The sequence below is a fragment of the Bos indicus x Bos taurus genome, chromosome 4, assembly GCF_003369695.1.
Source record: "Bos indicus x Bos taurus breed Angus x Brahman F1 hybrid chromosome 4, Bos_hybrid_MaternalHap_v2.0, whole genome shotgun sequence".
In the NCBI taxonomy this organism is placed as follows: Eukaryota; Metazoa; Chordata; class Mammalia; order Artiodactyla; family Bovidae; genus Bos; species Bos indicus x Bos taurus.
Genome location: NC_040079.1, coordinates 26,406,769 through 26,431,490, shown reverse-complemented (window position 1 = coordinate 26,431,490; position 24,722 = coordinate 26,406,769). Strand labels below are relative to the sequence as shown.

Below are 24,722 nucleotides of genomic sequence, written 5' to 3'. Positions count from 1 at the left end.
AAATTAACAACACAAATAACAAACTTAAATAGTGAGGAGTGGATAGCGGAACAGTGTGGGCCTCATGTTTTCTAGCATTGTAATACAATGACTGCTTGTCTTTTTTGGACAAATTCACTTATTGAACTTCTGCATTGAACCAATAACTGCTCTAAAAACCATGCTAGGGATCTTGCAGTGGGGAAAAAAATTCTGGTCCCTCAGAGAGCTTACATTCATACACAGAGAGCAAGTATTTAGGGTTCTGTTTCTCAAATGAGTCTTAATTCCCTGAATACAATTTAACCATTTCTGTTTCCTATTATTTACCCAGAAAGAGCTAAAGTAAGAAAGTTTTAGGGAAATAAATTCTGAATAAGCCACTATCACTGCTTTCATTATATTGTGATCTTTTTGAATGTATAAAACTATGAATTGTCCCAAATTTTCAAACTTTTAGAAAGAGGTGAATTTTGAATAAAACATCTGGTTCTAACTTTTAGTTGACTGAATTTAAAAAAATAAATAACCCTACATATGGATATATGGACTTCCCAGGTGGTGCTAGTGGTAAAGAACCCACCCACCAATGCAGGAGGCGTGGATTTGATCCCTGGGTCAGGAAGATCCTCTGGAGAAGGGAATGGCAGTCCACTCCAGTATTCTTGCCTGGAGAATCCATGGACAGAAGAGCCTGGTGGGCTACAGTCCATAGGGTTGCCCAGAGTCAGACATGACTGAAGCGACTTAGTATGCGTGTAGATATACATATTTAGCAAATTTGGAAAACTCAGCAGTGGCCACAGGACTGGAAAAGGTCAGTTTTCATTCCAATCCCAAAGAAAGGCAATGCCAAAGAATGCTCAAACTACCGCACAATTGCACTCATCTCACACGCTAGTAAAGTAATGCTCAAAATTCTCCAAGCCAGGCTTCAGCAGTACATGAACCATGAACTTCCAGATGTTCAAGCTGGTTTTAGAAAAGGCAGAGGAACCAGAGATCAAACTGCCAACATCCGCTGGATCATGGAAAAAGCAAGAGAGTTCCAGAAAACCACCTATTTCTGCTTTATTGACTATGCCAAAGCCTTTGACTATGTGGATCACAATAAATGGTGGAAAATTCTGAAAGAGATGGGAATACCAGACCACCTGACCTGCCTCTTGAGAAACCTATATGCAGGTCAGGAAGCAACAGTTAGAACTGGACATGGAACAACAGACTGGTTCCAAATAGGAAAAGGAGTTTGTCAAGGCTGTATATTGTCACCCTGCTTATTTAACTTATATGCAGAGTACATCATGAGAAACGCTGGACTGGAAGAAACACAAGCTGGAATCAAGATTGCCGGGAGAAATCTCAATAACCTCAGATATGCAGATGACACCACCCTTATGGCAGAAAGTGAAGAGGAACTCAAAAGCCTCTTGATGAAAGTGAAAGAGGAGAGTGAAAAAGTTGACTTAAAGCTCAACATTCAGAAAACGAAGATCATGGCATCTGGTCCCATCACTTCATGGGAAATAGATGGGGAAACAGTGGAAACAGTGTCAGACTTTATTTTTCTGGGCTCCAAAATCACTGCAGATGGTGACTGCAGCCATGAAATTAAAAGACGCTTACTCCTTGGAAGGAAAGTTATGAACAACCTAGATAGCATATTCAAAAGCAGAGACATTACTTTGCCAACAAAGGTCCGTCTAGTCAAGGCTATGGTTTTTCCTGTGGTCATGTATGGATCTGAGAGTTGGACTGTGAAGAAGGCTGAGCACCAAAGAATTGATGGTTTTGAACTGTGGTGTTGGAGAAGACTCCTGAGAGAGTCCCTTGGACTGCAAGGAGATCCAACCAGTCCATTCTGAAGGAGATCAGCCCTGGGATTTCTATGGAAGGAATGATGCTAAAGCTGAAACTCCAGTACTTTGGCCACCTCATGCGAAGAGTTGACTCATTGGAAAAGACTCTGATGCTGGGAGGGATTGGGGGCAGGAGGAGAAGGGGACGACAGAGGATGAGATGGCTGGATGGCATCACTGACTTGATGGACGTGAGTCTCAGGGAACTCCGGGAGTTGGTGATAGACAGGCGTGCTGCGATTCATGGGGTCGCATAGAGTCAGACACAACTGAGCGACTGATCTGATCTGATCTGATACTGAAATTATGAAATTAAGACTATTTGAAAGTTAAAATTGTTGCTTTAGAGTAGTGGGATTAAAACAGTACTTAAAAGTTTCTCATAATTAAAAAGAGATAAAACTAATAAGCAATCTAAAGTTTTACATTTTAATCCTTAAAATTTAGAGGTGGGTTAAAGATTTTCCCCATGTGCCTTTTGATTAAGATCTTTATTTCTAAGCTGTATATAGACTCTGGAAAAAGTATTCTCTGTTTCTCTATATATACTTTATAGGATGAAACTAGTTGTGTCTCAGGCTCTCATGCCTACTCAATTAACTTATTTGTAAAATTTGATATGAAACTGATGGATTGTAATATCTCATTATTTTATGTTCTTTTTTATTTCCTTTTTCCTTAGGCTCTACCAGCTATCCAAAGCTGGGAAGCTGTGTGTTCCAGCCATGAATGTCAATGACTCAGTCACGAAACAGAAATTTGACAACCTCTACTGTTGCCGTGAATCAATTCTTGATGGGTAATGGATTATCTTTGGAGTGAACTTCAGTTGTTGAATTGAGGTTCTAAATTTTTTGGTTTTGGTTGTTTCTGGAAATGATTTGTGTAGCACCTCTAAGCTGTATACAGACTCTGAAAATGTATTCTTTGTTTCTATATATATACCTTATAGGATGAAACTAGTTGTATCTCAGACATAATATTTTATAACACATATCATACTCAATATTTTATAACCCAAAGATACCTTTGCTATCACTATTACATCATACTCAATACTCAGTATTTTATGACATAGAGTTACCATTGCTATCGCTATTGCAAGTGAATCTATTTTACTTAAAAAATCAGACCAACTCCTGTCTTTTGGTGACAGTTTTTACTTTGTCATCCTATCAAGACTGGAAGTCAGTAACTAAAGTCAGTATAAGTAAGTATCTTTGGTGATTTAGGAAAAGGTTCCTGGTATTTCTCTTCCAGGTCATGTTGTCATGACTTAAGTTACAACCATCATAACAGTTCTTTGGCCATCTGGAAAATCATGGTGAGCAAAGGGTCATTTCCCAGAGGCAAATCTGTGAGGACTACAAGTCTGAAAAAAAATCTACTTAGATATAATATACCAAAAACTGTGTTCTTCCAGAACCCAGTTGCTGTCTACACTTGTGTCCTGACATTTCTTCTTTCTTGCTAAGATGACTCAATAATTCTCTGTATGAAAGCATTAAGTTGGTTTAGAATACTGCCAAACCAAATGGTTTCCATCATATATAGGTTAATGGGAAAGTGAAGAAAGGGCCTGTGGGCCACATTACCAGACTGAACATCAGGCAGTTTGGAACACCACAGGCACTAGTGATTTCCTTGCTGGTGCTGAGCCAGTCCAGGACCATTCTAAGCCATGACTGTTGAATATGGTTGTCGCCAGCCAGACTTACCCTCATCACTCAACAGAAATTGCCTCTGCACTTAACTGATAGTTACTGAGTCTTATCGGGGTTCATGGAGTTACACTAGTTCCTAGTGAGTGGAGTTGTCAAGTCATTAAAAAGACAGATTTCTACTTTCCCTTGGGGCATTTTTAGACTCTTTTCAACAGGAGAGGTTAACCAGATAGATGAGTAGAAAGACCCACAGACATTTGTCAGAACTGTCTCAGAATGGCAGATTTTAGTTGAAAAGTTTCTTCTGCCTAGCCAGGGCTTCCTAGAGAAGGGAGATCAACCAGACCTAAAGAGAAACCAGAAACTGCTCCTACAACTTCTTCCAAGAGAGCCTGAAAACAGTAAGGACCTTTATTCTAGCCTCATAGAGACTCAGAGACAAAGAAGTAGAACATGTCTGCAAAGGACTCAGCCCAGAAAACTCACTGCTTATGCAGTCAATGTTGGCATGTTTCATGGCTCTTCTCCACCTTGTTGCCTATTACCCTACCTGAATTAATGTGGGACCTATTGGCCATTGTGATATTACTAAATATAAGACTCATTTATCAATATTATATTTTATGTATCTCATTCAATAAGCTAGAAAGTTTACATTAAGCCAGAGCTTTGTCACCTCCTAAATAAAATTACATTATTTTTATTTACTTTTTATCTTTATTTCCAAATATTATATATTCTAAATGTTATATAATAAATATATATTGCTTTTATGTTTAAAAGTTACTTTGTGGTCTATAACTTCTTCCCTTTTGCACTACTCCCAGGACAAGGGGGAAAAAAAGAAAAAACCCTCACATATAGATGGAATTGATTGGATAGCATGGAGTCAGAAAATGCATATTTTATTGAACTTTTCTTTCTAGTCATTAAATAGTTTCTTTAGAACAGAAACCAGGCTTACTTTCAACATTCAAAACAAAGACCCAAAACCAAAAAAAGAAAAAAAAAACCCACCATGAAAACAAAGGGACTCAATCTAATCTTAAGGGAGAAACTAGAGATTTTTTCTGATTGAATTTTCCTTCCCCTGTAGACTTAAAAGAACAACAGACATGATGTTTGGTGGGAAGCAGGTGGTAGTCTGTGGCTATGGAGAGGTAAGGTTTAATCTTTCAGTTATTAGGAATTTAAAATGTATTTTGCAGAAATATACTAGAACTTTTCACTTCTGTGGACATCAAACTACATTCATTTACCATTTTAAATGGGGAAAAAGTAACTTCAGAAGCCCTCTGGTTAAAGTACAATCTTTCTTTTTCCCTTTGCATTTTTGCTGTTTTTTCCTTAAGTTGATTTTCTGACTGTTCCAATGCGCTGTTTGCGATGTTCTTTTAGCTTGTGTTTTGATTATAAATCGTGAGTGTGGGTGTACTTGTGCACATGCATGTGCTAAGCAGGGCTGAGGAGTTTGTTTATGAAATGCATTCATTTATTTTTTTTCCTATTTCCCCAAGCATGAATCTATTCAGTGAAATTCCCTTTGGGGGCGGAAAGGAGGGTACACTTCTCCAGAAGCTTTGAGGAGCTGTTTTCTTCATGACTTTCCTTATCATGCGTTCTTTCTCCTCTCTCCAGGTCGGGAAGGGGTGCTGTGCTGCCTTGAAAGCTATGGGCTCCATTGTGTATGTGACTGAGATCGACCCCATCTGCGCTCTTCAAGCCTGGTAAGCATACACAAGGAGATCTGCTTTTTCCTTTGCAGCACTGTCTAATGTGATCTTGTAACTGCCTCCAAAGAATGGCCTTTTAACGTAACATTTTCTCTTGGAGGGGCCTGGATCCTGAGAGGCTGGTATTAACTGTAAGCACCCGTCTTTCAAAGACCTAGGAGCTCTGCTCTGGGAGAACAGAGATCATCAGAGAAGCTAGAATTTGCAACTCCTGTGCAAGCAGTAACAGGGAACACCTTGAGTCAGAAAACAGGTAGCCCCTTCCCAGCTCCACATGCCATCCCTCTCCCTTTGAAAACAATGATCAAAAAAGAAATAGGCTGGCGTCAGATCCTTTCCAAAGTGATGCACCTAAAAGAGCACTTCTGTCACATGCCTCCCCCAGATGCGTCACCTCAGTGTGATCAGGAAGAAATGTCAGACAAACCAAGTGAAGGGTAAAATCTACTAACTCTGATTGAAGGATACACAGGAGTTGTTTGTACTGTGCTTATAATTCTTAAGCTTGAAATGATTCCAAAGTTAAAATTTAAAAAATAGTTCCTCTCATCTGTAAATTGTGTGTAATCTTATCTACCTCAATTATGAAAGTTCAGAAAATAATTATATAATTATTATGATAATGCTCCCCTGGTGGCTCAGATGGTAAAGAATCTGCCTGCAGTGTAGGAGACCCAGGTTCAATCCCTGGGTCGAGAAGATCCCCTGGAGAAGGAAATGGCTACCCACTCCAGTATTCTTACCTGGAGAATCCCATGGACAGAGGAGCCTGGTGGGCTACAGTCCATGGTGTTGCAAAGAGTTGAACATGACTGAATGACTAACACATACATTATAATAAATATATAACTATGCACAGTGTAGAGGGGCTGTCACATAGTACATGCCCACTAAGTGGTAACTTATTAAAATTGTCTCTTGCCACCCTCAACAGGATAGAAATATTGGATAAAATCTTACAGAAAAATGAAATGAACTTTTTGGCCAACTTAGTACCACTGTCCCTGAAAACAACCACACAGTCCCCGTGTCTGTAGCCTGAATAACCCACTCAGTCTTTACCATTAACCCGCCCAAGGAAGGCACCCACGATAGATGAGGCATGACATTTCCCCTGGCCTACCACTCCTCACACATGCTAGCCATCAACCCACAGTTTTCTCCAACAGAGGTGTTGACTTTGTCTAAGTCAAGGCCCAGCACACAAGGGGAACTGTCACCATTCTAGCACTTTCAGGGTTTATTAGAAAAACCTAAACATGCTTTAATACTGATTGAGATACTGATTCAAACTACCTTATAAATGTGAATTGAGCACTTATTCTATGTTAGGTACTCTGCTCTGTGGTGAGAATGAATAGGATGAGTGGAAGAATGAAACAAATTCCTGCTTTTAGAAGCACACAGACAAATAACCGCCATGCAGTGTAATAAGGGCAATGATAGAGATAAATAGCACATGCTTCTGTGGGGGCACAAAGGAGGAATATCTAACTAAAGAGCAGGAGATTTAAAAACTTCCAATTAAAAAAAAAATGACCATTAAACATAAATAAAAGATAGAGCAAGGCGGGGTAGGGTAGAAAGAGGTGTCAATAGAGCTGAGTCTTGAAACTTGTTTAAGTGACTTCTTAGTTTGAAAGTAAGTTCCAGGTACAGGGAACATTTTCAAGGGTCTCCTAGGAAGGAGAGAGCATAACGTTTATATTTAAGAAGCTGGAAGTAATCTTAATGGAGCTGCCCACATATATCAACTTAAGTCTTCCTGTCTTATCTTGATACTAAGCAATCTCACTGAAGTATTAATATTTTAAGCAGGCAAGTGACCTGATCCAGACTGCATTTCAGGAAATCACTCTGAAAAATGAATTAGATATAAACTTAGAGGCAATGAGATTGGGTCAGAGTCTACCATAGCAAGGAATAATACAATCTGAATGTCAGGCCTACATGTATAAAGAAGAGGGACTAGATTGTTGTTTAGTCACTAAGTCATTTCTGACTCTTTGTGACCTCATGGACTGCAGTGCACTAGGCTTCCCTGTCCTTCACTATCTCCTGGAGTTTGTTCAAACTCTATTGAGTCGGTATAGATTAAAGAGGTTTTAAGGAATTAAGGAAAAAGAATCAACTGAATTTGGTGACAGTTTTAACTAGAGAGAGGCAGTAGGCTAGGACATTATAGTTTGACTTTTAGAGTTGGGCGAACAGCAATGTTGTTGGTTAAGACACAAAATATAGAAGAAGAGATAGATAGGGTTGGTAGAAAACATAGAAGAGACAGATAGGCATGGTGGAGTGGGGAAGATAATAAGTTTGAGGTCTTTGTGGGACATGAGGAGGGGCTATCCAGTGGATAATTTGATCCATGGCTCTGACGCTTTGGAGAGATCTAAGCTAAAGATATCAATGTGAAAATAAGCCGCCTGTGAGGCATCATTTATATCCAAGGGGCAAGAATGGATAAATGCTGAAAAAAGAGAGGAAAAGAACACCCCACAGGGTACCAACATGTAAGGATTGACTGAGATCCAGAAGGAGCAATCAGAAAATTAAGAAAACCAAGAGAAAACAGCATCATGGACTCCAGGACAATAGAGTTTTAAGAAGGCAAATAATGTTTATGTAACAGAGGAAATCAAGTAATATTAGAGTCTCAAGAACAATTTGCTTTTGGCATCCAGGAGATCATTGATGATCTTGGGGAGAGCAGTTTCAGTGGGGCACTAGGCTCAGGTAGAATGACACTTCCTGGAAGTTGATTGGGGTTTCACAGTTAACCCTGTCTCTCTATTATCAGGAAGAATTAGGTCCCGGTGGTAGAAAGAACCTTTTATTTCTGTCCTATGTGAACTAAGGAAGCAGCTTGAATTTTTCACTGCTAAGAATAGTCCAGCCATATCAAAAAGTGACGTAGGTACCAAAGCAACTTGGGTACTAGCTTTTGAGGTTATGTGGCAGAAGGCTTCCCAGCTGCCTATTTAGGTTAACTGATCGTACTTTATTTCTACAGTATGGATGGATTTCGACTGGTGAAATTAAATGAGGTCATCCGACAAGTGGATATTGTTATTACCTGTACAGGTATGATTGTGACACAGACAGTGGGATGGCATTTGGGAACACTTGCATGGAACAAGTGAAAAATGACTGGAAATGCTCTAAACAAAACCAAACTCTGAAAGCCAGAGATAGTAGTCCACAAAACCAATCTTTCCTGTTCTTCCCACCTCTTTAGAGATCTGACCAAAAGTGTACCATTAGGTCATCCCTAGAGGAAAAGTTTCTCTCTAGCCCTTTTAACTGCTTTATATCTCTGTCCATCCTCAGCTACCTAGCAGATGGCTACCAATGGGTTTTATTTGGGAAGCCAGATCTTAAATTTGTACATTTAAAAAAATTTTTTACTTCCAAAAGTGATGTGTATTTCTTTCTAGTCCCTATAACTAAAGCAAGGCTAGAGCAAAATTTCTCATGGTTGGAGAAAGTGGGCAAGGTAGCTGTGTTAATTCCCAAAGAGGTAGGTTTTGAGTTTTAGAGAGTAATATGAGATACGGCTACTTTCCTTATACTGAGATACATACTATTATCTTTCCATTGGAATATTGCATTTCTTTTATAACTCTATTTTAAAGGAGGAAAATCAGAATATTTAAGAATAAAACTATTATTTATAGCCTAAAGGGGGTGCTGGGGGCAAAGGGGGACCATAAGAAACTGTTCTTGTTTCACATCAACCCCTCAATCTCTTTTCTTTGTAAGTAACTTTATTGACGTGTAATTCATTTACCATACATTTCTGTTTTCTAGCAAATTCATGAGGTCATACAACCATCAGAATCTAATTTTTTTTATTGAGATGTAATTTACATACCGTAAAAATCACATTTTAAAGTATATAGTTCAGTGATTTTTACTAACGTTGTACAACATCCCATTATCTAATTCCACAACATTTTTTATCATCCCCCAAAGAAGTCTTACATCATTAGCAGTCACTCCTCTTTCTACCCTCCACTTTTCCCCAGCCCTAGGCTACCATTAAATTTTCTGTCTCTATAGATTTGCCTATTCTGGGTAATTTAATATAACCATACATTATGTTTTTCTTTTATGACTGGCATTTTATACCTAGCTTAATATTTTCATCTTTCATGCATGTTGTAGCATGTATTTCATTCCTTTTGATTGCTGAATAACATTCCATTTTAAGATTATATCACATTTCAGTGATGTCCATTCTTCAGTTGATGGACACTTGGGTTGTTTTTACTTTTTGGCTGTTATGAGCAATGCTGCTGTGAACACTGTATGCAAGTTTTATGTGAACGTGTCCTTAGTTCTTTTGGATGTATACCTACAAGTGGATCATATGATAACTCTACTTGTAACATTTCAAGGAAATGCCAAACCTTCCAAAGTAACTACGTTATTTTACATCCGGCCAACAATGCATGAGTTACAGTTTCTCTACATCCTTGTCAACACTTGTTACTTTCTGATTTTTCGATTATAGCCATCCTAGTATGTGTGAAGTACTGTGTCATTGTGGTATTGATTTGCATCTTTGCATGTGCATGTCAACACATTTTTGTACATCTTCTTTTGAAAATGTTAATTCAGATCCTTTACTCATTTTTAAAATGAGTTGTCTTTGGGACTTCCCCAATGGTCCAGTGTTGAAGATTCTGTGCTCCCAATACAGGAGAGCTCCCAGCACAGGCGGTGTTTGAGCCTTGGTTGGGGAACTAAGATCCTGCATGCCGCATGGTGCAGCCAAAAACTTTCTTTAAAAAATGAGTTGTCATTTTCTTTTTGAGTTGTAAGAGTTCTGTAGAAATTTTATTATTGATCTGTAAGAATTTTTATCATATATATGATTTGCAAGTATTTTGTCCCTTTGTATAGGTTGTCAGTTCGTTTTCTTATTGGTATCATTTGCAGCACATGATTTAATTTCAATGTAGTCAGTTTATTTTTTCCTTTGGTTGCTTGTGCTTTAGGTATTATTATCTAAGAAACCATTGTCTAACCCAGGTCACAAAGATTTATTCCCATGCTTTGCTTGGAGTTTTATAGTTTTAATTCTTACATTTCGGTCTCTGACCCATTTTAAGTTCAGTTTACATATAGTATGAGAAAGAGTCGAACTTCATTCCTTTTCATGTGGATATCTCTTCTGTTTTTAAGGTAATAAGAATGTGGTAACCAGAGAGCATTTAGATCGTATGAAGAATAGCTGCATTGTTTGTAACATGGGACATTCCAACACGGAGATTGATGTGGTAAGATCAAGAGACTCATCACTGGGGGCTTTTATTTTTTCCCTCTTTCCCAAGAAACATAAACTAGAAGAAGAAGCAGGGTCACCAGCCATCCTAAACATGGCTGTACTGGCAGAGCTGTTCACAGTCTGTTCACTCACTAGCCTTTTGGCCTTTGTGTATGGATTCTACAAAGCTTCTTCATCTCAACTTAATCATTTCAAATGATTGTTTTTCCACCTAAGCTTGATGCCTACTTGTACTGTAAGCCATTTCATCTTTGTGTTTAGGATTAAGAGCAAAAAAGGACATAATAAATGTGAATCAGTATGCTAGTCAGTATTTGGGGGATATTTGAATTTGCTATAAAAGTGAAACAAGTAGGTTGGTCTAAGGAAACAAGTCAAGGCAGAGAAATCTATAGGCTGGAATGAGAATATTGCTTAAGATTGACTGTGTCTATCAAATATTGTGGTTTCTTTTCTTTATCTCCCTCTTTCATGGTGCTAACTCTTCCCTTAATGTATTTTCCAAACTATAGTGTTGGATCTCCAGGTGTCACAATCAGTTCAGTAGCATGTGTTCCTCAAACCTGGAAAATCTATCACCTTGATTCTCTAGTTTTATTATAGTCATCAAAAATTTTCCAATCCAACAGAACACTTGATCCTACCAAGTTGCCCAAGTAATAGTTAACAGAAGTGCTGTTTATTAGACTTACCAAAGTATCTCTCAGTGTGATTTTGCCTCTGGTTTTACATTTTTCTGGCACTTTTCTGGAACAGCTATATTTCTGTCTGGGTAAATGGCTCAAGCAAAGCATGCTTTCATCTCCACTGAGGGCTGCTCTGATTGAGCTTCAGCGTTGCCAGGTAAGGATCAGTGGATATACTGGGAGCTTGTTGGACATCTATTTTAAATGGTTTCTCTTTTTAACTCTGTGTTCTATTCTTCTGTTATTAAAAATAGCTGGGAAAAAAACAACCTACCAGAGCCTCTTTCTACCCTTGAGGTTTTTGAGTGGCATGACTCCATTACTTTGTCTTACCATGATATTTTGCTTATAATGAGTAATTTGTTTAGTTTTTATTTTTGAGGTTTGTGGGGGATTTTTTGGTTTTGGTTTTTTTTTGTTTTTGGTTAAGTTTTACTTTTGTGTGATACTGCCCCTTTATTAAGTGGTCAAAGATATTAATATTTCTAAACTGTCCAGCCTATGATTGAATCACTTTGGAAAAGTTTACTCTATCTTCAATGGTAGTGTCACAGGGCACATAAATGAAATTTAAGGAAATAGCAAACTCAAGTAATCGTGGATTCCAGAATGTTCATTCACTCCTTAGCAAATTTGTGTTGAGTTCTTGCTCTGCTCTGTGCTTAGTACTAACTGGCTGAAGAAGTAGCAGTGGACAATATGCCTCCTTTCTTAGAGCTTGTATTCTAGTGTGGGAAACAGTGACTAAACAGACAGTTATGTCAGTCAGTGCCTAATACTGAAGTAAAACAGAAAGATGAGTGCATTGAGGATGCTGCTTAGGTAGGGCAGTCAAAGAAGGCTCTTTGAGGAGATAACATTTGCACAAAGCTTGAATGACTATTCGGAGAAGGCAATGGCACCCCACTCCAGTACTCTTGCCTGGAAAATCCCATGGATGGAGGAGCCTGGTAGGCTGTAGTCCATGGGGTCGCTAAGAGTCAGACACGACTGAGCGACTTCACTTTCACTTCTCACTTTCATGCATTGGAGAAGGAAATGGCAACCCACTCCAGTGTTCTTGCCTGGAGAATCCCAGGGATGGGGGAGCCTGGTGGGCTGCTGTCTATGGCGTCGCACAGAGTCGGACACGACTGAAGCAACTTAGCATGGCATAGCGTGAATGACTATTCAGAGAGGCTGATGAGTAAAGAACGTGAGGTAGAAACATGCTTGATGTGTTTGAGGAACAGAAAAGATGCCATTGTGGCAAGAACAGAATGGATAAGGGGATGAGGATAAGAGGCAGGCAGCAAGGAGGTAGGAGGTTATGTAGTGCTTTTAGGCCATGGCTCGGACTTTAGATTTTATTCTTTGTACTAGATAAGCCATTGGAAGGTTTTGAGCAGATGACTAATGAAATCTGACTTATGTTTTAAAAGAGTACCCTGGCTGTTACATGACAAAATACTTACGGAGCTTGAGTAGTGATAGGGATGATAGAAGACTCTTTTCAGTATTTCCAGCAACAGTAGGCAGTAGCTTGGGTTAGATGGATGGATAAACAATGGAGGTGGTTAGAAGTGATGTGAAGGTAGCAGTATATTGTGAAGAAGTGATATATTGTGTAGCAATGGGATTTGCTACATGGACTGGATGCAGAGTGTGATAAAAAGAGAGGAGAATCACTATAAGTTAACTCAGCAAAACTGCAAAGGAGAATGGTTTGGTAAATTTTTATCCAGATTTTTTAGTGACAAAAAATGTAAGGGTCTTTTTTTTGTGAAAGAATTTACAGTTAACCTAACCTTGGAACATTGACTGCTGCATTTTTAAGATGGAATCACCCATGGAAAGAGTTGGAAACCTATGTTATTTTCTGAAAAATAAGACCATGAATACTCAGGGAACCTGTGATGGAGATTGTACTCTCAGCTCCCTTTTGGCCAAGTCTTTCTTTCACATACTTCCTTTCTCTTGAAAAGAGACCTGCTTACCCATATGTGTCGCACAGACAACCTGTATGATTGTAAGCTTCACAGTTCAAGTAGCTAAACCATTATGTGCACATTCTTTGAAAATTTTTGCCAACCACAGAATTCCCACCTGAGACTTGCTACCGACTCCATGCTTCACAGGACTAGAACCACAGTTGTTCTTGGCTTTACAGTGGGATGTACCCTTTGGGAAGGGAGTGAGCATAGAGAATCTTTTTCCTTGTAGATTGCTTAGTGACTATAAATTCACAGAAAAGGCATTGGATGTCTCTAGGCGAAATTCTTGTAAAATTGCTAGCCATAGGAAATGCTTCTCTCAAGGAGTGTGAATGGCAAATACACTTCAGTAGATTATTGGAGTCGCCTGGGCAGTGCCAGGGGTCACTTAACCAAGTTTCCTTTCAAACCCCATTTGAAACCCTCAGGTCTTTTGCTTGCATCATAGCCATCCCAGTTCTGTCATAAGTCACCTCTACTAAACATGGATTATTTTATGATGTTCCTAAGAAGTTCCCTTTTCTTGATTCTACTATATCTTTTTTTTCAGGGAATACTTCCTAAAACAAGAGACTTTTATTGTGTTTTTGTTGTTTTTTTTTTTTTTTTTGAGACTTTTATTGTTATTGTGTCGGCTCTTTACTTCCAGTCACAAGGATTGCTTGTCCCGTGGAAGATTAGGAATATAAAACACCAAGAACTTGAAATACTTTAAGTCCCATTATCTCAATGAAAAAGTTGCTAGTGTTACCAAGGATTATCTCTTGTCTCTACATGATTATTGTCCTCCATGGTAATATTTCTGAAAGCTAAGGAATTACTTTGTATATCCTTAACTTCCCAAAATGGCCTATTTGTTGAAATTCTTTTAAAATTCTATTTACAGTGTTTATTTATAAAATTTCTCTTTAAAATTCTAATTTTAAAGTAATGCTTGCTTAATTTAAAATTCAAGCAATATATTGATAAATATATCTTAAAGGAGTAAAAACTTTACAAAATTGAGATTATAGTATATTATTTCTACAACTAGATTTTTTCACTTAACAATAATGTATAGTTTTCTTGTTAACAAATACAGATCTACTAATATTTTTTAAGAATTACATTATATTCCATTGTATGGAATTATCCTAATTTACTTAGCCATTCCCATGTTGATATACATTTTTTGCTATTACAAATAATGTTGGGCTAAACATTCTTGGGCACTTATATTTCTGAACTTGAACAAGTATTTCTATAAGATAGAGCCCTAAAAGTGAATTTGATTGGGCAAAGTGATTTGATTAGGTAAAATAAATAATTTTGTTAGCTACTGCCAAACTGCCCTCTAGAAAAGCTGAACTAATTTATGAAACTTGACATCTCAACAGATTTTATATTTCCCATTTACCTAATAAAGAACTGGTCCAGACCATTAATAAAGTCCTAAATATACTGAATATAATTATAATTATATGTCTTTCTTTCCCACTAGATTAGTAAAGAAAAGATACAGTCTCTGTCAATAAACAGCTCATAGTCCAGTAGGGGAGTCCACAGTCTTATCTATAATAGTGTTCTTTGCTAAAATGCCTAGAATATAGTATATACTCTAGTAAATGATTGTTGTATAACTAGTGTTTCTCTTTCTTTGTCTGAAAACTACTATTTGGCAGAACTTCTCAGTGTTACCAACTTGAGCCAATGAGTCTTAGAGTACAGACTCCCTTTCTATTTTAGGCATTGCCTCTTGGAAGAAGGAAGTTGTGGTCTTAAGTCTAAACCCTGTGACTGTTATTTGATTGCTGCCGTTAATAAACTTAACATTTCTTCTCTTGTTCTCGGAATATACACTATACAGAAATGGAAGGAGGGTGAGCCACTGGGAGCTTTACTCTACCATGAAGCATTGCTCTAAAGGCTACCTCACATTTGCACCTAGGTCACAAAGCTTCTGTAACCTTAGGGTGAACCACCCTCATTGAGAAGGTGGAACCTGGGACGTTGGAACATGAGGGCAGAACCCTGAGCCCCCGCATGCTCTTTGTAGGGCATTCAGCCTTCTCTAACTAATCTCACTCAGCTTTGACCCTCCTTTTCCTGTGTCTCTTCAGCACTTACGTGTTCAGTTTGCACTGTATTAATTTGCACTGTTTGCATGCTGCTTCATAAGTATTAAAGGCATTTATCCCCTCACAAATGTATTGTTTTGTGTCCCGAAACAAAGTACAAGCTTGTTGAAGGCAGAAACCATGTCTTTGGTTTCTTTTGTATTTCCCATAGCACCTTTTACTGTGCTCAGCAGAGAGTGGGCGCACAATATATGTTGTGGAATGACATCCTGAGTGATCCCTCCCCTGGCTGGGCCTAAGATTAAATCCCCTGAAATGGAACAGTCCTAATCAACCCAGGACAGGTATTCTCCATCTGGCATGTTGGTTGCTTCTTTCAACTTGCTATTTGAAATGGCTCCCTTCAACATCTTTCCATCCAAAAAGTGGGACTTGGCACAGCTGATGATGTGCTTGCTGTATGTGTTCCAGGCAAGTCTGCGGACACCAGAACTGACGTGGGAGCGAGTGAGATCCCAAGTTGATCATGTAATATGGCCTGACGGCAAGAGGATAGTATTGTTGGCAGAGGTAAGATCTGTAGCTGGTAGAGCGATTCTCCCCTGGCAGGAGAAACTGCAGTACCCAGGTCTCCTCTCCCTCACGTTCTCTCATGCTTTCAACTCCTCTTAAGAAGAGGCTTAACTACTTTACCAAATGGATTTTATATCTAATTGTGAAAGGTCTTTTCATTCAGCAATTAAGAAAACTATTTTGGTTCCCCACTTTTCACCAATTATCCTGTCTCCATGTCACTCTGCAGGTTGAGTCAGACAATGACATTACTGTAAAAGGAATTAATGGGTAGAACCATTGACACTTTGAGTGATGCTTACAAAGAGATAATGTCATTTGTGGGATGGTTTAATCAGTAGGCACAAAGTAGATATTCCTGACTGTAACTAAGACAGTCTTAGGCAAACTCTGGGAAGGTCCTGTCTTTGCTAATAGGTTCCTTGTTTCTGAGTGTCCATTCCCCTGAGTTGAGCCAGCCAGTTATGTATTGGTCGTGTGACTGATAATTCCCTATGACTTCTTCGGGGCTTCCCTTGTGGTTCAGCTGGTAAAGAATCCACCTGCAATGCGGGAAGACCTGGGTTCGATCCCTGGGTTGGGAAGATCCCCTGGAGAAGGGAAAGGCTACCCACTCCAGTATTCTGACATGACTGAATGACTTTCACTTTCACGTTCATGACTTCTAGTTCAGCTTTCCTTTTGACTTCAATTCCACTTTTTTTTCTGGCCACACCTCATGGCGTGTGGGATCTTAGTTCCCCAACCAGGGATCAAACCTGCAACCCTTGCATTGTAAGTGTAGTCTTAACCATTGGGCCACCAGGGAAGTCTGCCTTTTCATTCCACTTAGACTTCCATGTCAGTGTTTGGCCACATTCCCTTTCTTGACAGCTTCTCTTCCCTATCCTAGATTTCTGACAGCGGTAACAATGCCCCGTTTTTACCTTGACACTTTTCCCTTCTTCAGGGAAAGATACCAAGGTTACAAGGAGAATACTAATACTTTCCTTAGTTTTGATCTTCAGTCTTATTTCTTAATTAAAGAAACAATATAAAAATGTAAAACATATGCTGTATTCACCTAAGGACCTTTAAATTTTGCAGTATTCTGCCTATTCTCTTCACCTTTTCTCACCTTCTCAAATACTTTAGGGCATCTATAACATATGTACAAGAGTACGTACAGGGAGAGGATGGGCAGATTGTTAAATATTCACTGACTGCTTTAAAGTCAGCCTACTGTCTGGTGACTTATTTCTAGTTGCCCTGAGAGGTCCCATCTAGTAATTTTGGTGACAAAAGCTAGCACCACAGTTGTTTTTGGCTACTATGATTGAGCAAAAACTGTGGTCAAGCTTCCTAGGAAATAAAGTAGTAAAGGATGGCATTGGGGTAAGGTTCTAGTCCTTCTAACTCTCTGAATCACCCACTGGAAATACATGACTGCCCTTGAATTCAGGAGAAGCAGGCTGAAGAAGAAGCACAGAAACTATCGCAGCCTCCTAAAGCAAAAAATATCTCCCATCACAACCTGGAGAGATTGCCCTTGAATTTGACCAGATCGTTGTTTAGGACATTTTTTCAAAGCAATAGCAATGCCCCAGAAGGAAGATATTCTGTAATAGAAAGTAAAAATTCAAGGGAAATATAGCCTTCCTTGGCATAAGCCTCTGTGTCAAGTGACCACCTCTATTTTTTTTCCATTCTTTTTTACATAAACCTAGAGATCTTTTATCTTGTTACCTTCATCAGATTTTCCAGAACTTTTTAACATTTCACTCAAAGGTCAACCAGTTCATTTCCATTGATTGAACAACTGCTTTTTGTCCAGCATGTTAGTTGAGAAGTGTTTGGAAAATGGCAATCATGTTCTTCTCACATTGCACCAAGTCAGAGACTCTGTCTAACCAACCCCTATGTGTATTAACCCTTGCACTCTAGGGCCGTCTGCTGAACCTAAGCTGCTCCACAGTGCCTACATTTGTGCTCTCAATCACTGCTACAACTCAGGTAAGGCCTCCAGAGTGGGAAAGCAGTGGGCTGGAGAAGGGCACTAGCCTATGAAGGTTTCACTTGAAACAAGGTAGGTTGCTATGAGTGGCCTGTCAGCATCCATCTCTGCTTTTCTAGGCTCTAGCCTTGATAGAGCTCTACAATGCTCCCGAGGGTCGCTATAAGCAAGATGTCTACCTGTTGCCCAAGAAAATGGGTAAGCATGAGCTTTTTTATCCTCTTCCTTACCAAGTAGCTCAGAGTCAGAGACTAAGTGAAGTTGGGGGACATTATATTTCTTAGGAATAAAAAAAGGATATTTGCATCTTGTAAAGTAGGAGCTAGACTTCCTATACTCCATTCCCAGTTGATTTATCACATTTCCCAAATAGGTTGCCCTGATGAAGTCAGGACATTTTGCTGTGATTTAGTTTACCTGTCTATGAATTTTTAGGACTTTCTCAAAGTATCTATTATACAAAAAGAGAATCTCAAAGGAAAAAAAAAAAGTCTTCCCCCCAAAAGAGAGGAAAACCCTGTGGCATCTGACTTGCTCCAGTCCTGGGCTGCTGAATGGCCCCTACCAAACTTGTCTGTTCCCGCCTCCTAACTCTGACCCTGTTATTTCAGGCCAAAGGAAAGACTCTGAACAGCTTCTGTTAAGAGTTTAATTATGTGGCTGTTTCATATAAGAGAAACATTAAACTGCCTTAAATTTTTAAAGAATACTGTCACAAGCGCCTGAACTGAGAGTCTGTTTATAAACTCCCAAACCAAAAATCGGGGGAGTAAATGAGCTTCTGGTTTTGTTTTGCTTCAGCATTAGATGCACAGCAACTGTGAGCAGTCAATATATTCTCCCTTTAGTAGACACTTTGGATGAATATAAAGAAGTCTAACAGTCCATAACTGAATGTATGATGAAGTTAGGGAGACCAAACCAATACATAGGAAGTGACACAAAATTCTGAATATAACTAAAAACCCCTAAGAACTAGGGGGACTGAAAACAAAGCCAATAGTGTAGGGTGGTCCTCGCTCACTCTTTTCAGAGCTCCACAGGTGTTAGTTTTCCTGAGTGACCCAGAGTATCAAGTTTAGGGCAGAACTAACACAGGAGCTTCCTGTTTTTTAGTTCCTCCACTCTCCCATCCTTTCTTTTGCATTCTCAGGCCGATTTGCTGCTTTCATTTCTCGCTCACTTTTCTGTGGAGAAGGAAAGGTTCCAGGCTGAAATAGCTTGTAAGGAAGAAATGTTATGCTTTTGAAAAGCACTGGGCTTAAGCCCAAGCAACCATTCCTTAGAATTGGGGTCCAGTGAGCAAAAGTTGAGCTCCAAGAATTAGAAGGTGTCTTGGGACATTCTCTGGCTCAGATGGTAAAGAATCTTCCTGCAATGCAGGAGGCCCAGATTCAATCCCTGGGTTGGGAAGATCTCCTGGAGAAGGGAATGACAATCCACTCCAGAGAATCCCCTGGACAGAGGGGCCTGACGGGCTATAGTCCAAGGGGTTTCAAAGAGCCAGACACGACTGAGTGACTGACACTTTCCACTTTTTAAGGCTGGAGAGAACAGCCAGACAAGAGGCATGAATGCTTATACCGGGTCTTGTGTGATCTGTTTCAGATGAGTATGTGGCCAGCCTACACCTGCCCACCTTTGATGCCCACCTGACTGAGCTGACAGATGAACAAGCCAAGTACCTAGGGCTCAACAAGAATGGGCCCTTCAAGCCCAATTACTACAGGTACCTTGAACTCCCTAAAAATGGGGAAGCCTGGGTAATCATGAGCTTCCTGCACTGGAGTTGGTCTTGGCATCCATCACCATATTTCCATGAACTCAGAAAAATAAACCCACTTTCCCCATTGCCACCCCCAAAGGATTCTTTGAAGCCATGTCCAAACATTAAATAGTGTTCCCTTTCTTGATTTGTCATTTCATCTTCTTGATATGATGTTTATCCCTGTCTAGAGAAAATCTGACCTTTTTCATTGATATGAAAAAGCACCGCATTTATCTACCCTCACCACGCACTCCAGAAAAGGGCCTGCCTCCTCGTTACACCTTTAGGCAGTCTCTTCATGTCCCAGCATCCCCACAAGCTGATAACATCACAGTCTCATCTTTCTTTTTCCCTATAGGTATTAAGTTCCTGTAACTCAAGCCAGAAGTTTTAAGGAATACAACTCCAAGTCTTTTCTCCACTCCTATACAGGAAAGAACCCAGCAAACTGCTTCTCCAATAAGCTGCCCGCCGTGCTCACCCTCTATGTTAGGTTATTTATTTATTAAAATCTAGAATCCTGTGCCTGTCTCCTCGGCCCAGAGTGTGGTTGCTGTCCCAAGGGCTGTGAGAGCCACAGGGGACAGGCTGAGGAAGGAAAGAAATGGGGTTCCCGGTGCATCTTTTGCATCATTCCCCACTGACTCAGAATCCTCAGCACTGGTCATCGTTCTGTAGTCCAGGCTCAGGAGTTCATCTGTGGATTTCAGACTCCTTGTTTTCTGGGGTTTTCTGGAATAAATTTTTAGCAGCTGCCTTTCTTAGCTTTGGCCCTTCCCCAGGTGAGGCCTTTTGGAAGCCATTGAGTTAACACGGCCTGGGTTCCCAGCCTTGACCCTCACTATCACTGCCTTCTTTATAAAATGGCTGGGAAGGAAGGAGTGTTGTGTCTTTGGCAAACTGCACCGAGATCTCAGCTGTGCCTGTGCTTCCTGGGAGTCTCCTTCCTTACCCAGGACTCCTTTTTTTCCCCTTGAATATTTATGTCCATTTTAACACTTTCAGGTTCCAAGAGGAGTGTGCCTCTACTATTTCCTCAGCAGCTCTGATGTTTGTCAGACATTTGTTTTGCCATCTTTCTAACCCACCTAGCCTCTGCTCAGGAAATGAGGGCCAGCCCCACTGGGGCCCATAATTTTACTTCCTTGTCATTTAACTGGATAGTTTCCCAGGAGGCCCCCTCCAGATTGGCACTATCTCAGAAAAAAGGAGGTTTGTTGTGAAACACTGCTTCCAGAAACTTCCTTCAATTGCCTAAAACTCCTTCTAAAGCTGAGCAGGAAGTGGCTTACTTTCCAAGGGACCCGGGAGATCAGGGCTTCAGAAATGCAGCCCACAGCTCAGCACCCTAAAGAAGCAGAATATATTTATTTGTCTCCTGGGAAGGGCTTTGAAGCTTAACTGGCTAAGCTATACAGGGAAGACACTGTAAACTGAATCTATGTGATCACAGCTAGGTTGACTAATTTGAACCTCATCAAATATTCATCCCTTTGGCCATTGCCATTGATGAAACTGAGATCTAATGTCTCTGCAATTTGGTCTGTGGTCTTTCTTCTCTGCTGGGATATCACTTTATGTTCTGCCCTTTTCTATCTTGGGATTCTGTGTTTTGGAGGTAGTTTCTTAAGTAAACTCTGAAATTACAAAAAAAAAAAAAATGTAATATGAGCAGCCTGAAATGTTGTGTCCCACCTAAGAGCTGAATTCCTTTTGGAGACTGACCTGTTAGTCTCAAGGGTTCCATTGGGACCGGATTGGTTCCAAGAGGTAAAGTCTGGAGTGGCCCTAGGTATCTGGAATGAAATCAGTCCTTTTCCCCTCTGCCAATCCTGTTTAACACTGTTTGTTTTTCTGTTTTTTCTCTTATCCTGGTCTGCCTCAAAGTCTCAAGACTAGGGTGACTCAAGGAAACAACAGAGCACCCAGAATCACCATAACCTTCCCAACCTAATTCTGCCCTCCGATTTCTACCTTCTCTAACTTCTCCTGCTCTTCACATATACCCACAGAGCTAGTCTGGAAATGACCTTCCTTTTGGAGGTAGGAAGGTAGACCTTAGGTAAATGGCTATTTGCCTCATTAAATAGTACAGTCTCAACTCATAGAATCTGGTTCCTCAGAGGCCATATATCTTAGCAAGTACTGGAAAAATGCCATATACGTGGCTATATTTTTTCATGGAGAAGATCATAAATGTTGAAAATTCCACTAAGCCATTCAGTTCTTCCTTTTGCCTACCCAGTTCTGGCTTTTGTATTCATTAACTGGATTAATTGCAGAAGATTCAAAAGATGAGATTTGTATCTCATCTTATATCCAGAGATGATTCTATTAGGCAGATATCTGGGCCCTAACCTATTATGTTCCTAAGCCAAAAGTCATAACCTGTTGTTTCTCAGCAAAGCCTGGCAGCTGCCTGTGGAACCCACAAGCATGTGCTGATCCTGTCAGTGCATACTCCGCCTTGCCATAGTGAAGAGACCATTCCACATGAAGAAGGAGCCACACTGGGCTGCTAGGTTAGGTTGCCCATGTTGCTGCCCATGGTGAGGTGTTTGCCTGAGTTTCAGGTGACCACTCGTCCTTTCTTTCTGGGGACTCTGTGTCATGACCATTAATGAGAAGGGGGTCCAGGCCTCCTAAGTATATGGGTTCTACTTTGGTGTTGGAATTTGGTCATTATTCTTTCTGCCCAGGTAATCAGAACAAAAGTGTCTTCTTCCCTCACTTAGATGCATCCTGGGTATCTGGATGCATCTTAAGCTCTCACCTTAAATGCATTTCTAGGTATCTGGAAGCCTGGGAAAGAAGACCAATGATCTCTTTTTATGTGGCCCTGGCCTGTAAGGTCTTACCATTTTCTCTGCAATGAATTGTGCTCATTTTCAAGGATTTTTTTTTGCCTTCTTAATAGAAATATTTTCTCTTTCTCATTAAAAAAAAAAAAAAAATGGTATATGGTCTACTTTCCCTCTGCCCTCCTGGCTTCTAATCCTTCCCTCCTATATGAGCACGGCTCCCCATGGCCACGGCTCCCCATGGCCACATGCTCCTACGAAGCTTTTCTGCTGCTTGGCTTTTCTCTGAACAGATCTGAAACTGCTGCTCCTGTGGTTTTCGCCAAATTAACTTTGTCATGGTTTTAAAAAAAAAGAAATCAAAATGCATTGTTGCATTAAGCTTTTTTAATAAAGGAAAATTACAGAAAAAAATAGGCAACACCAGCAAATTATATGTGGACAAGTTCTAAACAATATATACATACATATATATATATATAAATAATCATCTAGTTCTCATTGTCATCTTACTGAAAGGAAATAAAACCTCTAATGATTGCCATTTCTGAGAGGCTCTTGGAAATCTTTATGTCTAAGTGATTGTATTAGATCAGCAATAATGAATATGTAATCTCAAAAGATAAATAAAATATTCTTAAAATGGATTCTGGTACTGAGAGTATTCCTTGCTTCAGTAAACTAGGAATTCAGAGATGAGAGAGGTTTCTGGGCAACGGGCTAGAGAGCCCACTGTAGCGCAAGGATATGAAAAGCTGAAGCACTTACCAATAGGTGGCCTTAGCCTTGAGTCCCTTATCCCGTGGTGGATCAATCCAGTCATAAATGTCACCCTCCCCCCACTTCCCACCCTGTTATGTGTATAAAGAACCTGCTTTCTTGGAGCCACCCCTCTGGGGAGTTGAGACATATAGGCTTAAGGCAGAGAAATTAAATAAAGCCTGGTTCTTGGTTCCCCAAGCCTCCCCAAGAGCACAGAAAGGCAGCATCCTATGGTTTGGGCCCAAAAGACCCTGACTAGAGGGTCTGACTACTACCTCTAACCAGAGAAGAAAGGAATCTAGCAGAAGATTGTCTCTAAGTCAGGTTTTGCCTGACTAAATCATAACCAAAGGATCAGTCCAGCTATTTGTTCTTTCTCATTTTGAGAAATCGCCACTAAAGATAGCCACTTTCTTTACTTGACAACCTAAACTAGTTCTACATCCTGTATACAAGATGGTTTCTTCCCTGTTGGAATCTCACACCTCTGTGACCTCTGTATCTAAACTAAGGGCCATGGGGCTGGATAAACCATCTTGGTACTCTACTGGGAGTTGAGAAAGAACAAGCAGTTGGATTCATCCCCTTATTATGATTTAGTCAGGTAAAACCTGCCTTAGAGACAATTCTCTGCCACATTCCTTTCTTCTCCTTGGCTAGATATAGTAGTAAGGTAATTGGTAATGGCTCAAAGCTGGCCCTTTCTCAAAGCAGATGCAGCAGCCAGCAATGGAGCCTGTGAGCCAGCTATAGGGTTTGCTCCACTGCAGCAAGGTTTGACTCTTTTGTGAAAGATGGAAACTTGAGTGCCTCGGTCTGTTTTAGGTTCACAGGGTCCTTCCAGGCCACCCACTGCAGTGCAGTTTCTCTATCTTGTGGTATTGTGGAAAGAGCTTGGGGTCAGGCTGACTTGACCAACTCTACCATTTACAAGTTGTGTGGCTCAGCCAAATTATTTGACCACTCAGAGCCTCAGTTTTCTTGTTTGTCAAATGGATAATGTTTATCTCCTAAAGATTTAATGACCTGATTTCATTTTTAAAATACTGCTTAAAGACCCAGCAGACACTCAGACACCTAATTGGTATAAATACCAATTCCTTATCTCAGTCTAGGGCCCTACAGCCTCAATCGCCTTATTACAGCCACATGTGTTCTTGATGGAGCGAGGAGGGTATTCTATCCTTTTCCTACTATTTTATCCTGACTTCCCAATATCTTCAAAGCTACGTATTTTAAGATTTCCTGCAGTCTTATTTTTAAGCTTTTTCAGTACTGGGTGTTATCTATTTAATCATAAATCTGACCCTTTGGATTAAAGTGGAGTGCTTATGGGGGAAATGGGCATGTTTGGTCCTTGTAACTGTACCTATTTATACCTTTCTCTAGCCCTCTGCCAGCAGCTCACAATACCTAAGTTTTGGGACAGGGAAAGTGGTAATGTAGTTTTAAAAACAACTAGCACAGGAGCCATCTCTGCAAGATGTACACCAGCCCCTAATTAGCTCCAAGGTATATTTATGGGCACCTCTGTGATCAATGATGTTGATGGCTACCACTCCTTTGTTGACAAATAAGCTA

General features: G+C 40.0%; 1 protein-coding gene across 7 annotated transcripts in view; it reads left to right on the top strand.

The window, feature by feature from the left end:
• Positions 1 to 23,026, top strand: part of AHCYL2 (adenosylhomocysteinase like 2) — a 191,399-nt gene extending 168,373 nt beyond the window's left edge. For all 7 annotated transcript variants that reach the window (XM_027539022.1, XM_027539021.1, XM_027539026.1 and 4 more), the window contains exons 8-17: positions 2,521 to 2,637; positions 4,599 to 4,662; positions 5,141 to 5,229; positions 8,249 to 8,319; positions 10,426 to 10,520; positions 15,716 to 15,814; positions 17,741 to 17,809; positions 17,930 to 18,008; positions 19,419 to 19,539; positions 19,937 to 23,026. In XM_027539022.1, the coding sequence (XP_027394823.1) occupies positions 2,521 to 2,637; positions 4,599 to 4,662; positions 5,141 to 5,229; positions 8,249 to 8,319; positions 10,426 to 10,520; positions 15,716 to 15,814; positions 17,741 to 17,809; positions 17,930 to 18,008; positions 19,419 to 19,539; positions 19,937 to 19,943 (811 nt within the window). In that variant the 3' untranslated portion in view covers positions 19,944 to 23,026. The remainder of the gene's footprint in view (positions 1 to 2,520; positions 2,638 to 4,598; positions 4,663 to 5,140; positions 5,230 to 8,248; positions 8,320 to 10,425; positions 10,521 to 15,715; positions 15,815 to 17,740; positions 17,810 to 17,929; positions 18,009 to 19,418; positions 19,540 to 19,936) is intronic.
• The last annotated feature ends 1,696 nt before the right edge of the window (positions 23,027 to 24,722 follow it).